At 41.8% G+C, this 17552-nt stretch overlaps 1 protein-coding gene across 1 annotated transcript in view; it reads left to right on the forward strand.

Moving 5' to 3' along the window:
* Positions 1-17552, forward strand: part of slc9a1a (solute carrier family 9 member A1a) — a 41300-nt gene that overhangs the window by 3339 nt on the left and 20409 nt on the right. The window contains exon 2 of the mRNA XM_027153829.2: positions 16465-16925. Within this exon, the coding sequence (XP_027009630.2) occupies positions 16465-16925 (461 nt within the window). The remainder of the gene's footprint in view (positions 1-16464; positions 16926-17552) is intronic.

Raw genomic sequence — 17552 nt, forward strand, 5'->3', positions numbered from 1 at the left:
AGTGCTTTACATAGAAATTAGAAAACAGTTTCTAAAAGAGTGGAAAAAAAAATATACGAAAAATAAGAAACAAGTTTATATACCAAACATAACACAAACCGCACAATTCCAAGCTCCGGCTTCCCATTTTGGAGCGCTAAATTAAAAAGATATATATTAAAAAGAACGTTTTTGTACATGTTTGTGATGGAGTGTGTTAAACCTGTACAAACAATAACAGTGTTCTGTGTAGTTCTCCTACTTTTCCTCCCAGTGAGCAGGCTGCCATTTTATACACAGGAATAGAATGCTATATAAGTATTATTAATTTATTTACTTATTTAGTTTTAAATATACTATATAAATACCACAGTTTGTTGACCTTATCTCTACCCGTACAGCTCCGGGCAAAATGCCTAATATAGTTTCTTTTTCAGCTTAAAGCTTTGTATCTAGCTCTTTTTTTAAATCTTTATGCCTGACACAAGAACAAACGTACTGCATCCAACCTCCAGAAGAAATCATGTTTATGATGAAGGTTTGTGCTTGGTCTGGCAAATGAACCAATTACCGGTTAATAATTAACCCGTTAATGGGTAACGACCATTCCTGGTTACTGTTTAACATCCTATTTAAAAAAAAAAAAAAGTGCAAACAGCTACCCGGTCATTTAAGTGTTTTTGCAAAGCATAGTTTATCTTCACTCAGCTCTAATGTGCAGATAAAATTGCAGGGTGCAACTTCAACAAAAGCTAAATGTCAGGAATATTTACCACCCTGACATAGTGGCATGGCTGTCATTCGGAGCCAGACTTTTGTAAATGACCAAATAAATTTGGATTGTGATCTTAATGACACTTTCTGGCAGTCTTTCTAAAGTGTGTGAGTGAGATGATGGCACGGGAAGCTAATAAACGCCCTGAACGCTAATGACCGCTCCCATGGAAATCGTGCGTGTTTACAGAAGCACGGGAAAACATTTGACTTAAATTTGCTTGGTTGAATCTTCTACAGTTTTGTCATTAGTTCTTGAGGACCGAACGCACCAATGTAAAGTCGTACTATCTCATGTCTCTTCTGTGCACCGTTGTCTGGCAATAAAGAACCGTGAATCTTATTCGCAGTGCTGTGGTTACAGTGGGGTAGATGTAGCTGAGTGGGTAAACTTTCACACTACAGGACTGTCAGAGATCCACAGTTTGACTTTAAGCCCTATTCAGACAGGATTAAATTTAAATGAGGTCCTGGAGTAATCCTGTTTTACAGGCGTGCCTCTTTTCTATACAGCTTGCTGACTATAGAGCGTGTACATATGGCTGTGCGATAAAACGATAACGATATGTATCACGATAGACACGTGATCGAAAAAATGTGTTCGATAAAACGCTCAATTTTTTTTTTTTATTCTTCGTCGGAAGAAAACAGACGTTGCGAAGCAACCAAGCTATTAACCAAGGCCCTCGCTCTCTGGTAACCTAGCAACGTAGGGAGTGACACGCTAACAGCCAATCATGTAACAGTATCATGTCTGGTTGCGCCATATCGTTGTCTCGTGCTGGTCTGCTGAATTCCTCTTCAGTAACCTGCGACTGATAAGAAAATGAGCCACAGTCAGCGAGGAAATTGTAATTAAGAGGAAAATTCAGCTTTTTGGGTATTATTAGTCTGACCGTAGTCACAACAACGTCGTCTGCAAATTATGCAATAGCACTAAACTTGCACTAAATTCTCAGGTTTCTATGTTTATATTTAACACCTTGCACTATTTTATTACACTTTATTAAGCATTTATTACATTTTCTTTCATTTTGCACCTGAAATGTTGAGATAATTGTTAAGTGTTCATTGTGACTTTAGACTTATGTTTACATTATAATTATTTGAGGTTTCCTGGTTGTTAACATTTCTGTCTTAATAACTGAGGGGATTCTGATCAGAGGAAGGTTAAGTTTACAATAAAAATGTTTAAATGTAATATATTTTTCTCCTTGTCCTTATTTTAAACGAGTCATAAAAAAGATAAATAATTATCGATATCGACCGATACGAAACACCGATATCGCGATACAGTTTTCAGCCATATCGCCCAGCCCTGGGTGTACACATATACAATATTGTTTTTTCCATTTATTTGATCTCCATCCCCTGTTAATTCTCACCCACAAGCTGCTTTAACAACCACCAATCGTGGTGGGTGATGGCAAACACATGCTTCCTCTGTGATATATCATCTTTGCCTCTGAATCTTTTTCCACTTCTGCTCATACTTCTGAGAAATGTGCTGTCAGCCCTGTGCCACATACGACCACAGATTTTAATCATTACCACCTGCTGGATAGTAAAATAATAAGCGTGCTTAAAAGTATAGTTAATTGTGATCAATATTGAATCGTCGGTGGTTTTCTAACCCGTATTCGAGTAATGGAAGTATGTGAAACACTGTTAGGGAAAGCCCATGTAATACAGATGATCCATGTCGTGACACATTTTTACAGATCTCGAGGCAGATATACAAATTGTGTCTTTTTTCCCCCCCACATAGTTGCTGCTTGCTATCATGCACCAGTTTGTTCTGTGAGCAACTCCTCATGTTTCGCTGATCCGACAGTAGCCTAGTCATTGTTTGCCGTATTCGACAGCACAAAGTAGATTTCCAGGTGAGATAGCCAAAAGCCTCGGCCGTTTGTCACGCGCTTTATTTGCATTGCGTACATTTCTACAACGCCGTTCTGTACGTCTGATCTGGGCGTGAACAGGTCCACAACGTATTCAAATAAACGCACACCTACTTCGACATGCTCATTATTCTCACAAAGCAGCAGGGGTTTGATCTATGACTCAGCTGCTACTTGTCTGTCTTGTGATTAACCTGCGTTGCGAGAGACCTGAAGTCCAGCCCACTCCTTTTTCCGATAGTTAAGCGGTCCAGACAATTAAACAGCGTTTCATGAGTCAGAATAATCACCGTTTCCATTGTACTCCAATCTGTACTTGTGAGAGCCACTTGGTCAAGATCTCAGTTGAAACCCTGAATCACTTTTCACCAAAGCAAACCTCTGTTTGTTTAATAGAAGGACATAAAATGAGGCAATTCTTTCTCGGCACGGTGCCTCGGCTTTATTCTTATCTCTACTTGCCTTGTCTCGAAATTAAATCAAGCTGTGCTACGAGTTGCATAAATAATTCAGTGTTTGTTCATTATTAATAAGCGCTTGTGACCTGTTGCACTTCTTTAGCACTACAGCTTGTGGCTTATTCCTAAAGAAAGCTTGGCTTGATGAATTGAAACTCTGGCCCTTTGTTCAAATGTTCATACACTATCAGTGGTGTTTATGTATAGAGAAATATCATAAATAGAAATTTTGTGGGGGGGGGCACGGTGGCTTAGTGGTTAGCACGTTCGCCTCACACCTCCAGGGTTGGGGGTTCGATTCCTGCCACTGCCTTGTGTGTGTGGAGTTTGCATGTTCTCCCCGTGCCTCGGGGGTTTCCTCCGGGTACTCCGGTTTCCTCCCTCGGTCCAAAGACATGCATGGTAGGTTGATTGGCATCTCTGGAAAAATTGTCAGTAGTGTGTGTGTGTGTGTGTGTGCCTGCCCTGTGATTGGTTGGCACTCCGTCCAGGGTGTATCCTGCCTCGATGCCCGATGACACCTGAGATAGGCACAGGCTCCCCGTGACCCGAGGTAGTTCGGATAAGCGGTAGAAAATGAGTGAGTGAGAGAGAGAAATTTTATGTTACATTTACAGGATGCAGATGACAAATTTATCTTATTTTGTACACCTGAGCATTTTAAGGTTAAGGGCCTTGATCAGGGGCCCAGGAGTGGCAGGTTGGTGGACGTGGGATTCAAACTCACAACCTTCCTACTCGTGGTCCAACACCTTTTGGGCCAAGATGCATTGTGGGACGTTATCGCAATGGGCATTCAGCCAAATCCCTTTTCAGTTTTAATTCATGTGTCAAACATGAGTACAGCTAATATAGGAAGAAATGACTTGCCTTTACTGGTAGGAGTTTGCAATGTTCTTGTCACAGCTGTATATAAAGTTGGTGACTCTTCAAAGACACAGTTTTTCATTTTGGTCCCAGTTAAAGAGAACCATGTTTTCTCTATCATTTAATAATTCTGCGACGTTATGATAACTATGTACCGTCTTGTCTTGCATTGAAACTCATGAGCACAAGGAAGTTCTCGTGAACTAAAAACAACATGAAGGTCATGTAGAATTAAAACACACAGAGGAAAGGAAGTGTGGCGTTGCACATACACCGAGAGGATATTGCACGTTTACATCACGGTGTCGATGAACGCTCTATTCTGATCGATCGAAAGATGTTTGGTTTTTTTATTTGTCAGCTCTTTGCAAAACACAGATTTGTGTTAATTACTGTTGATTTCATAGTATGGTGACTTGGAGAAATAAATTCACTCCCTATGCTAACGTACCTTTTAGAGGGTTTGCTTTTGGTTCACTTGGAGATTTGTAAATAGGCAAATATTTCCTTGTCTTACCATCTGGCCAACTGCAAACAACGTGATTTGCCAATAAAGTTCACTTTCACCATGAGGACATGCAGCTGCCTCGCTCGTGGCTTTGTTCACATACTCACCTGCTTATCTTATGTACATCTGGAAGGTGTAATGTGATGCCAAAAGCCACGGATTTACCTTTTAGCCGGTTGTATACACAATGCTAAGCTTTGTTTCTCTTTAAAACTTCCTCATACAGTCGTGATTGTTGTCATGACCTCAAATCTAAAACCTTCACCCTGCATTCAAATTAATTGGTTCTTAAACTAGACAATCCATAAGAACGTCACTCAAAGACAGACTCGCAGGTTGAAGAGGTTTTTATAACTCGAACATTAACCGTAATAGAAAAAAAGTTAATAATGAATAATCCGAATAATGCTCTAGATTAATAGTGAAGTATGCCATGTGAGACACAAGGCTAGATTCTCATGATAAGCTTTATGTTGGTGTTGCACCATGAGGAAGTGTTGTACTCATTTCTGAGGACCTGCACAAGTGACACAATAAAGGCTGCATGATACGCAGACTGCCATCTGACATACAAGTCAAGTCAAGAAGCTTTTATTGTCATTTAAACCGTATATAGCTGTTGCAGTACACAGTAACATAAGACAACGTTTCTCCAGGATCATGGTGCTACATAAAACAAAGACAGGGCTAAGGACTTAGTAAGTAGTCTTAGCCACATAAAGTGCAGCTGTGCAACCTGGTGCAAACAGTGCAGGATAAGACAGACAAGACAGTGCAGGACAAGACAGACAAGACAGTGCAGACAAAAGGTTACAAGACAATACACAAAATACAGGAAAGACAGTACACAAAATACAGAAAAGACAGTACACAAAATACAGGAAAGACAGTACACAAAATACAGTAAACAAAAAACAGCGCCGACCGACCAGTGTCAATACGCAGGGATAATAGTGAAGTACACAAGATGATGGGCCTAGAAATAGTTAGTACTGATCCTCTCAGTGATGTGTGTGAGTTTTGTCTCTGATGCCGCGGTCAGCACTCAGTATTAGAGCTCTGTAGAGTTTACTGTGTACTGAAGGCCTGCCGGCTGCTAATGCTACTGACAGGACAGGATTTTACCTCAGAGCTGCTTGTGCTTCTGTCACAAACTTTACACTGAGCTGTGGGCTTTTATCTGCTGTTTATTCTAGCTTTTTATTGTCTTTTTTTTCTTTCTTCTGTTCTTTCTTTTCTTTTGTTCTTTCTTTCTTTCTTTTGTTCTTTCTTTTTTCTTTTTCTTTCTTTCTTTCTTTTGTTCTTTCTTTTTTCTTGTTCTTTTTCTTTCTTTCTTTTTTCTTGTTCTCTTTCTTTCTTTCTTTCTTTCTTTTGTTCTTTCTTTTGTTCTTTCTTTCTTTCTTTCTTTCTTTATTTATTTCTTTCTTTATTTATTTATTTATTTTTTATTTGTTATTTTTTTTATTTATTTTTTTAGTTATTTCTTTTGTTATTTTGTTTTTTATTTTGTTCTTTATTTCTTTATTTTTTTTTATTTTTCTTTATTCTTTATTTCTTTCTTTCTTTCTTTCTTTCTTTCTCTTTCTTTCTTTTTTGTTCTTTCTTTTCTTTTGTTCTTTCTTTCTTTCTTTTTTGTTCTTTCTTTTCTGTTGTTCTTTCTTTCTTTTGTTCTCTTTCTTTCGTTCTTTTTATTCTTTCTTTCGTTCTTTTGTTCTTTCTTTCTTTGTTCTTTCTTTTTTTGTTCTTTCTTTTGTTCTTTCTTTCTTTTCGTTCTTTCTTTCTTTTTTGTTTTCTTTTTTCTTTTGTTCTTTCTTTTGGTTCTTTTTTTGTTCTTTCTTTTCTTTCTTTTTCTTTTATTTTGTTTATTCTTTCTTTTTCTCTCTTTCTATCTTTCTTTCTTTCTTTCTTTCTTTTTCTTTTCTTTTGTTTATTCTTTCTTTTTCTTTCTTTTCTTTTGTTCTTTCTTTCTTTTTTGTTTATTCTTCTTTCTCTCTTTCTTTTTTCCTTCATGTCTGTGTGTAACTGCTGATTTCACACTGCGGATTTTCACCTCACCTTTTTCTCAGTACAAAATAAAAGACTGTTGTATATCAGGTATAAATCTTCTTGGATTAAAATCATTCATTTTGTTTATTTAAAAAGAAAGAAAGAAAGACTGAGCAGTCACTCCGACGCTAATATAATTTTTATATTTAGCTTAAACACACGCTTTGTTAGATCAGTTACTCCGATAGGAAAGTGTACAACTTCTACATGACTGTAAGGTCACTTTTGCGAGAGCAGCTGTTCTGACTGCGTTACATGATAAACGAGATCTGCCCATTAAAAAGAGCTTTGGAGATCTCTGTGTGGAAAATCGCTCCCTTTTGTCCTCCTCGTGTATTATTGAACAGGTGACTGTGTCTTTAAAACATGTCACTTTGTCTAACGGGACACAAATCCCAGCTGCCTTAAGACTTGCCTGCAAGAGCTATAAGATTATTACTATAAGATTATTACTCTTTTTTTTAATTTTTATGTCCGTCTCTTTTTTGCATTAATCCACTGCATATAACTTTGACAGCTTTGCCGCTGCTTTTCAGCTCATGGTTATTAAAAATAACCCAAACGTGTGAGATCCTGTCTAATGACGATAAATAGAATCTTTTTTTTTTTTTTTTTTTTTGAGTGAGTGTGAAATAAATCCATATCATCTTCATCTGGTTTACATCAGCGCATTACCATCACGCTTCTGCAGTATAATAACGAGGTAAAAAACACACCTCACACCTCTACAGTGTGTCATCAGCCAAGCGTGTCGCACGCCTCTCTAACCTTTTGGCATTTCCAACAGCAATGCATTTTTAATCAGTTGTTTACCTGGACATCAGGGATGAGCTCTGATTCTAAGGCTGCGTGATGGAACAGGTAATTGAATGTAGGAAAAAAAACCGGCAGCGTCTGGGCTGTGATGGAAAACAGACGGCTTTGATTTTCCCTCAGCAAAATATTGCAGTCTTTTCTCTAATATTACTCCCAGAAATGTGTCCACTTAATTTAATATAGACCTCGCTTTCATTTATCTGCTCTCTCTCTCTCTCTTTGTCTGACTCACTGCCAGCACTGAAGTCCTGTCTGTGTGTCTCTCTGGTAGTCTGTCTCTCTCTCTCTCTCTCTCTCTCTCTCTCTCTCTCTCTCTCTCTCTGTCTGTCTGATTCACTGCTAGCTGCGAAGGTCGGTCGGTCTGTCTGTCTGTCTGTCTCTCTGGTAGTCTCTCTCTCTCTCTCTCTCTGTCTGTCTGATTCACTGTCAGCTTCGAAGGTCTGTCTCTCTGGTAGTCAGTCTCTCTGGTAGTCTGTCTCTCTCTCTCTCTCTCTCTCTCTCTCTCTCTCTCTCTCTCTCTCTGTCTGTATGATTCACTGCCAGCTTCGAAGGTCGGTCGGTCTGTCTGTCTCTCTGGTTGTCTCTCTCTGTCTGTTTCACTGCCAGCTTTGAAGGTCGGTCGGTCTGTCTGTCTGTCTCTCTGGTAGTCTCTCTCTGTCTCTCTCTCTCTGTCTGTCTCTCTCTGTCTACTCTGAATGTCGGTCTCTCTGTCTATCTCTCTGGTAGTCTCTCTGTCTCTCTCTCTCTCTCTCTCTCTCTCTCTCTGTCTGTCTGTCTGCCCTGAAGGTCTGTCTGTCTTTGTGTCTCTCTCTGTCTGTCGATCTGTCTGTGTGTCTTTCTTTCTCTGTCTGTTTCTTTCTCTCTCTCTCTCTCTCTCTCTCTCTCTCTCTCTCTCTCTCTCTCTCTCTCTGTGTGTGTGTCTGCCTGTGTCTCTGGTAGCCTGCATCTTTCTCTATTTTTGTTTTGTTTACTTTGGCTTTTTCTGCCTCTCACTCGTTCCCTTTCACATTGTGTTTCTCGTTCTCTCATAGCACCTTAGTCTGTTTGCTTTTTCTCTGTATTGCCTCAGTGTCTTTCTATCCACGCCCGCTCTCATCTACTCTTCTCGCCCTGAACTTCTCCTCACACTGATGACCCATGACTGAATCCATCAGGCTTGTACGTATTTAGCCCGAGGCGAGAGTCTACAGAGAATAGCGCAGCAGTGTTTTTACTGAGAGAATGATTTGAGAGAAAGGAGACATGCAGAGATCCTCCTTCACTAGATCTTTTACTCACTTTCTTTGCGTCTGCTGGGGGTCTGTAGTCTATTCTGTCAGTACAAGTACAGTGTGCACCTTATTAAGACCTCCAAACAGACCGGTGAAGGTTAAAAGTCTGTCTGTAAAAGTCTGTTTCATTTCTAAGCACAGCCGCACTACACTCTCTGTGACACTTATTCTTTTCCCCCCCTTCTTTTGTTACCCAATCGAGCACTTCTTTCTCGGGTGCAAGGCAATGCTTAATACCGGGTTTGGCGTTCCAGAAATTGGTCTCGTTTGGTGTCAGGATGAAGGATCGCTTGTGCGTTTATGTCGTCGTCTCCCCGGTTTTCTTCCCATCAGATTTCTAACGGTCGTTTCTTAAAATCTCTCAGTGCTCATTCACACGTGAAAGACTCGTACGAGGGCACGTTAGCAGATGAAGTCTCATCAAAGCAGCCAAACAGATTTGCAAGAACACCCGAGAGATCATATCCATGCCTTCATCGTGTCCTGTCTTCATCCTGCTCAGTTTTACACACTTGGTTTGCAAGCTATTACACAGAGTAATATAATGAGCCCAGCTGGACGATTTTATGAGCTGATCTCCAGCGTGTTGCTTACTGCTTAATCAGGGTCATCACAGCAATCTGTGCAGGAATCGTAACTCCTTCATATGATGATCATATGTGAATTTTTAAAAAAATGTGATCGAGTTGCTGGTGTCAGTTTCAGGAAATGCCGATCTGAGATTTTATCATGGAATAATCTCTAGAGTTTATGTAGAATTGTGTGTGGAAGTCCACGCATCGTGCTTCTGGAAAAGTCTTGTTGATAAGAGAGGTCAGAGGAGAACGAACAGACGAGTTCCAGCTGTCAGGAAGCAGAAGATGTTCCAATTGCAGACGATGGTATTGGTTTCTACTCCTGACAGCCAAGAATACAAAGTTTGAAGGTAAAAGGTTTCCGTCGGTCTCAGTCGAAAGCCCTGAGGTAACGATTCTCTGTCGTACATCAATGACTTCTGCTTTGTTCTCCATCTGTAGGTGTGGAAAGGCAGGCTGACCGGTTGTCCAGGGTTCTTGCTTTAAAAATGATTACTTCATCACTTTGCTGGTTGCTCAACACTGTCTTTCATTTGGTGCCTTCAAAAGACTTGAGTTTCAGTGATTGTTACTGAATGAAGGGGGGCACGGTGGCTTAGTGGTTAGCATGTTCGCCTCACACCTCCAGGGTTAGGGGTTCGATTCCCGCCTCCGCCTTGAGTGTGTGGAGTTTGCATGTTCTCCCTGTGCCTTGGGGGTTTCGTTTCGGTTTCCTTCCCCAAAGGTTGATTGGCATCTCTGGAAAATTGTCCGTAGTGTGCGAGTGAATGAGTGTGTGTGTGCCCTGCGATGGGTTGGCACTCCGTCCAAGGTGTATTCTGCCTCGATGCCCGATGACGCCTGAGATAGGCACAGGCTCCCCGTGACCCGAGAAGTTCAGATAAGCGGTAGAAGATGAGTGAATGAATAGCATGCTGAATCTGTTTGGGTGTAACAGCAGCTCTGCTGGTCGTTCTGACTGTAGTTCAAGTCACAGGTTTATATTAAAGTGTTTGTTCTAATACACAATATCGTTTCTATCCTTTTATATTCTATTGATTTGTACGGTAGACTTTCTACATCATAAGACTAATAATAAACAGAGAAAAATGCACATTCACCGATTCAGTCGAGTCGTCAACGATCCTGTAAGACGTCTCCAGCGTCGGCGCTTTGTACCATTCACCTATAAAAAGACTTCAGGAAGTAAAACCTTGCACTTACTGGGTTCTTATTGGCATGGCACGGTGCGGTTCTTTGTCTTCTTCACTTCACACAAGAGAAAGTGTTGGACACACTGACTGTTTAACAGTGAACTAAACCACAAGCTGCTGTTCATAAAGAAAGTAGACCTACACATCGCACCTACCGAGAACGCGTCCACGACCGACATGCTTTTGCACCGAGCAACAGCCGCACCAGCAGCAACATGCTTTGCAAATGCATTTACATTGCAAACGGTAGCAGGGCAATGAACTCTGACCATCTGAGCCGATACATAACCTAAAAGACGAAGCCAACGTGCGATCGTGACCCAGAGCAAAGGCGTATAGCAGAAAGCAGACCTGAATGAAAGCTATCATATTCTTTCTCCACCACTTCATCCAAGATTTAACCTTCGGACTATGAAGGTAGAAAGCGTATAATATAATATGGAACTGTTGTAAAACCTGAACAAAGTGCAATACTAAAATAAAGGTCTTGGGACTTTGACACTTGTGTGGGATGAGCATGGGAAATTTTTATCTATTTATTTATTTTTTTTTGTATGAGGGAATCCCTCATAAAATCCCGTATGTATTTAATCACAACAGCCTCGAGCCAGCAGCCGGGTTCGTTCTGTTTACGGTCTCCGAACGTCCTGTGTACACACATCAGCGCTCTTGGCAGACAGCCACAGACACACATGGTGCAAAAGTGACTGTAGCCAAGACCTGTGGGGAATATTAATAATGTCAGAGAGTGTCATGCCCTTTCTCATGCACTTTCATGGGTGTTTAACTTAATTCCACTCCAAAAAAAAAAGCACTGAATCTTGTACCTGCACTTTGCATCACCTTTGGTACTAATAACACGACGTGCCTCTTTAGCCCAACGTACCGTGGTTCTGTCGTACAGAGCCTGATTTATCTGTTCCATTAACTAGACTTGGAACAGACTGAAGGGAAAGCTTGGCGACGAGCGAGTAGGGCACGACGTTTATCTTGATCTACATCACAGCCTGAGTGTGTTCTATATATAAAAGCCTTATACGCAGCACCCTTAGACTCCAAATTGGGTGGAACAGATTATTTAAGTTGTGGTGATTCATGGGGCATCGAACGAGTGCAATGTTCATCCACTCTATACGGCCAAAAGGTTACGGACACCTGAACATCCCGTTAAAGATGTCGTCCACACTTCTGGGAAGATTCTGGGGACGAAAGTGGGGATTTGTGTTCGCTCAGTTAAATGGTCAGACACCGCTGTAGGGCGAGGAGGTCTGGCGTCCGTCCCAAAGGTGTTCACTGGGGTTTGGGAGTCGGGAATCCGTCTTGGGCACACCGTGTCTTCTGGGTCGAAGATTCCTGCCAGTAATAACGTGCTCTGTGAGAAATAATACTAGATGCGCCTGAGCAGGGACGTATAACGAACGTCGTCATGACTCTGTGGACTCGGATTCTCTCTTCCTCTGATATCATTTCAGCTTCGCCATTTCAAATGATGTAGAATGGAGCTTCAGACGTGACTCGCTACTCGGTTAATATGACCCAGTGGTCCTGCGTACGCGAGTGCGATACGTAGGTCATTACTGACAGTAACGTGTTGCATCACAGCGCTGTTGAAGTCGCCATTGCGATTTGTCAGATCGATCTGCGTACACCAAACTACGCGGTCGTATTTTACTCCTCGAACACACTGTGCTTTTACGTCCTGATTCAAAATCTGACTGTACGCGTCACTTTCCTGACCGTTTAAGTGCAAACGTCCACCTGATGAGTTCAACCTCTTTTACTTTTAATCTCATACCTTGATTTCCTCAAGTCTGATGTTACATCGAGCGAAGAAGCTGGTATGTGACGTACACACGTCCTCACTAGTCCTCACTTCATTAGGAGGATAGATTTTTTTTTCTTTTTATACCGCTGGCATTTACGACCCGTTAACGACTCGATGTTAATCAAACGCTCTCAGCGTGCGTTCGTGTTGCCAAGGGGATAACATGTCGGACGAGTCTCCTCTCCCGGTCTCTGGAATGTCAGTGCCCTGTGCATCACACAGCATTAAACTGATAAATAAAGCTGTAACGATGATAAACTCTTTTAAAATATTACTACTAATCACATTCACACAAGGCAAAGTTATCCCATTCGTTCCGAACGGTAAATAGTGTATGCATTATTTTTCCCTTTCTCTATGTACCAAAATAAAGGATGGATGGATGGATGGATGGATGGATGGATGGATGGATACTTTATTAATCCCATCTGGGGAATTTGTTTTGCATGAGCAGCCATACAACACAATGGATAAAAGATATACAGTAGAAATACAGTAATTAATCTATACACAGATGTAGATTAGTTACGAATCGTCCTTCATGTTATAACGGAACGAGCGTGGCTATCTAGTTCTCTAAAATCTTTAAAGGTCAAAGGTCCCTCTATAGACCAGGGGTCGGCAACCTTAAACACTCAAAGAGCTATTTGGACCCATTTCCCACAGGGAGCCACAAAACCCTTTTGACATCTAAAGTAAATATATAACCTCATATATCGTTTTTTTTTTTTTTTTTTGGTTTTTTTTTTACCTTAATGGAAAGTAGAGAAAAAACTGTAGTGTGTTCATTTATGGGGGGGCGGGACTTAGTGGTTAGCATGTTCTTGTGTGTGTGGAGTTTGCATGTTCTCCCCGTGCCTCGGGGGTTTCCTCCGGGTACTCCGGTTTCCTCCCTCGGTCCAAAGACATGCATGGTAGGTTGATTGGCATCTCTGGAAAATTGTCCGTAGTGTGTGTGTGTGTGTGTGTGTGTGTGTGTGTGTGTGTGTGCCCTGTGATGGGTTGGCACTCCGTCCAGGGTGTATCCTGCCTCGATGCCCGATGACGCCTGAGATAGGCACAGGCTCCCCGTGACCCGAGAAGTTCAGATAAGCGGTAGACAATGAGTGAGTGAGTGTTCATTTATGAAATAAATGAACTTCTACCGAGTAAACAAAATTTTATTTCTGCAAGCAACCAAAAATATTTTGAACAGTTCGAACTAACCTTAACAAAAAAGATTCTAGGTTGAAGGTTACTTTCAAGTAAAATGTCCAATGTCTAATCGAGTCCTCTTCGTATTCATGACATCAAACTTTTAACTTTCCGGCTGCAGCGAACCAAAATGCGTCTGCTTCTGTGTGTGTCGGATTTCGCAAGTCGGCGGTTACGACGCGTATTCTGAGCGACAGAAAAATTAAACACGGTTTATTTTAATGTTACAAGAGCATCATAATCTTAGAATTTAGAATTACAATTTTTTTTAAAAACCTAACTAACTAAAATGAAATAAATTTCAATTAAATATTTATTTTCCAAATCTACAGGGAGCCGCAGCAGAGGGATGAAAGAGCCAGACCCCCGGTCTAGACGTTACAGAAGAGTTTATAAGGTGCACTTTTGCACTGGGGTAGAATCAGGCTCCAGCCAAAACGACTCCTCAGTCCAACTAGCATGTGGTTTAGAGGGTGAGAGGTGTTCTCTGTGATAACTAGCAATTTGAACATCGCTGTTATTGGCAACACGTCTGTTATTGTTCCACAACAGAGAGATTATTGATGTGGTCGCTGTTTTTGCACAGTGGTCAGTCCGTACACACTGCTGTCTACACCACTAGGAAAAAAGTTCTTCATTCACGTCTCTCTTGCCCCTTTTCCACCGAGGCAGTTCGAGTGCTGGTTCGGAGCCTAATTTAGAACCAGTTCTTTCTGCTTTGACAGCCAAAGCACCTGCTCCGAACCAGGAACAGTGGTTCTTAAGTAGCACCAAAACGTTGCTGGTCTAGACTTAAGAACCGCTTACGTCTAGGGCTGTGGGCGGGGCTACTGTTAGCGCGTTTGATAATGTACCTTAAGTATACTAATGTTTAATACACTTTTACTTTACTGCGATATGATATATTATCAGCACACATGATAGTAGGTAGCTAAATGCTAAGGCAAAATTTTTTTTCTCTGTTAACGATAAAATAACAGATTACACGGAGCCGCACGTACACGTTTTATTCGCCGCGTTTGGATGCCAATGTAGGTTCGCAAAGCCATGAGCATTAACAGTAAAGCAATATCCGCCATTGTTGTTGTTTGTGTTTGTCGCTGCTGCGCTAACGTTGCTGGGACACGTGACGCGTATACAGTGACGTCAGACTCGGCGCTGTGACGGCTCTCTAGCCGGTGGAAAGGCAAACCGGTTCCTAGAAGGTTCGCCAGTGGAACCAACTTTGAACCAGCACCAGCGCTAGCTCTGATCCAGCACCCGGTTCTTTCCGGTGGAAAAGAAGCATCTGCTAGTTCACCAAAAGCACAGAGTCAACTCCTAAACATGCAGAACTGTTAATGGAATATGGATTTATTATTACTGCATGAGTTCGAACACACAAGCTTTACTCCACGTATATATGCAATAACTAAACAGGAGTTTGCACTTTGTGGTTTCTCAGAAACAAGCGACATGTTTCCTCTTTCTTTGGGTCAAGACAAAGAGAATGGTAGACCGGTAAACAGTCAACGGGTAGAAAGTTCCTCTGAACATCACAGCAGTTATAAACAGGCAGAGATCCTCCTCCCTCCTCTATGTATGCTCTCAGCTCCTCCCACGCGTCCTCCAGGAAATGTGCGTTTTGTGCAGCGTGATTTTAAAGCATCGAGCAAATTAATTGTGTTTTATTGATTCTTTCCATTCTAATCAGTGCAAAATGGACCTAACGTTGGAGGAAGCATTAAGTAACTAAGGACAGATGAAAAGGGGGTATTGAGCATGTCCTTAATGTCCTCTTTTGCAAAGGCAGTCCCATAATTCATTATACACGACAGGAAACAAACTCGGGATGACTAGATGATTTTTTTTTATTTTAGACTGTATTGATGGACGGGCGGATGGATACAAATGTTTACAGACAGACTGAAAGACAAGGACAGGTGGAGGGACGGAAAGATACTGACAGGTGGAGGGACGGAAAGATACGGACAGGCGGAGGGGCGGAAAAAGATACAGACAGGCGGGGGGCGGAAAAAGATACGGACAGGCGGGGGGGCGGAAAAAGATACGGACAGGCGGAGGGGCGGAAAAAGATACGGACAGGCGGAGGGGCGGAAAAAGATACGGACAGGCGGAGGGGCGGAAAGACACGGAGGGGCGGAAAGATACGGACAAATACGGACAGACAGAAAGAGATACGAACAGATACGGACAGACGGAAAGAGACGGACAGACGGAAAGATACTGACAGACGAAGATATTTACAGATAGTAGACAGACAGACAGACATTTATTTTTCTCACAAGGGTTCTGCACATCCAGCAGGTGTGCGTCTGTGTGTGTGTGTGTGTGTGTGTGTGTGTGTGTGTGTGTGTGTGTGTGTGTGTGTGTTAGTGAGTAAGTGTGGCTTGTTTGTGAAAGGAATTAAGCGCTGCCTAAATTGACTTTTTCCAAAAACAAGTAAAAGCATCTGACACATTCATTAAGAGCCAAAGATCACTACAAATCAGATAAATGTGCGTCTGGTTTCTCGCTAACCAGCGTCTTCCTTTCCATTGCTAAAAAAGCCACGGCTTTGTTTGTTCTCAGGGAATTGTGGTGTGTTGTGCGTCCGTGTGTCGAGCTTCCTGCTTAGCCACACAGGCCAGAATTGTGATCTGTGTAAAGGCCCGTGTTCTGGGTAACAGCACAATTTCCCTCTCACATGACGGTAATTAGGATGGGACAGATGTGTAATTACTGCCCACGCTCTTCCAATGTCTCATTTCTCTCTTCTGTTCTTTTTCTTCTTTTCTACCTCCTTTTCCATGTTTTTGCAAGACACTTTGAGGCATTATAAATGAACCCTTTTGCATAAAAAAAAAACATTTAATAACAGGCCTTTTTTAAACATTAGAATACTGTTTAGTTCTTATTTAGATATTTCAGATTGTTCATTTTATTTATTTATTTATTTATTTATTTATTTATTTTGAATAAAGGACATAAACCTCAGTGCTGCTTTCATTCTTACATTTATTTTATTTATTTTTTTTAACCTTTTTTTTCTCTCTCTTTTTTTTTTCTTCTTCTCAGGATTCCACTTGATCCCGCGGTTGTCCTCGATTGTCCCAGAGAGCTGTCTGTTGATAGTGGTGGGCCTTTTAGTGGGCGGGCTCATCAGACTCCTGGGTGAGAAACCCCCTGCACTCGGTTCCGAGCTCTTCTTCTTGTGTCTTCTTCCTCCTATCATCTTGGATGCCGGTTACTTCTTACCCATAAGGCCCTTTATGGAGAACCTGGGCACCATCCTGATTTTCGCTGTGGTGGGCACTCTGTGGAACTCCTTTTTCATCGGCAGCCTGCTGTTCGGCGTGTGTCAGATCGAGGGCACTAACCTGGCCACGGTCACTCTGTTGCCCTGCCTGCTTTTCGGCGCCATTATCTCCGCCGTGGATCCCGTAGCCGTCCTGGCCGTGTTCGAAGAGATTCACATCAACGAGCTCCTGCACATCCTTGTGTTCGGAGAGTCGCTGCTTAACGACGCCGTCACAGTGGTGAGTACCTCATGGGTCACACATGGGGCCGCTTACGATTTACCGGTTTCACTTCCACGACATGATATAGAGAAATAAAAGACATTGTTTTGTCTTTTCTGCGAACAGAACTGAAGGGAAAGGAGAGTTAGTTTGCTGCCGGGAATCCTTTTAGCATCGCGGTTCCTAATCAACATTTGGGTACGACCGATCGTATAGAAGTATTACAATGTTTACATTTTGTGCTCACACACAGAAGGAGGATCAACCGGATTCAAAGATCTGCTCCATGCCATTGGTGACGAATCAGATCAGTAACCATAAGAACCAAAGTCGAGAGCGCTGGAAAACATCCTTTGCGTAGCGCGTACGAGAATTGTGTAGGTATCGCCAGATTTTCTGACTTAACCAAATCTGCAGGAAAAGGAACAGGCTCGATGCACTAAACAGACCGGAAGCAAGTCGTACCAGAACGTACCATAAAGTAAATACTACAGTTAGTAATCTGGAGTTAGTGCCCAGTGGGTTAGCATTTGAACGCGCTTGTATTTTCGTCCCACAGCACCGCACACGGCCGTATTTAACAGCAGACGCTGACGCTAAAGACAGACTTTAGGATTACGAGCTGTAATTTGTGTAAAGTTTTAT

Source organism: Tachysurus fulvidraco, chromosome 25 (assembly GCF_022655615.1).
Source record: "Tachysurus fulvidraco isolate hzauxx_2018 chromosome 25, HZAU_PFXX_2.0, whole genome shotgun sequence".
Taxonomy (NCBI): domain Eukaryota; kingdom Metazoa; phylum Chordata; class Actinopteri; order Siluriformes; family Bagridae; genus Tachysurus; species Tachysurus fulvidraco.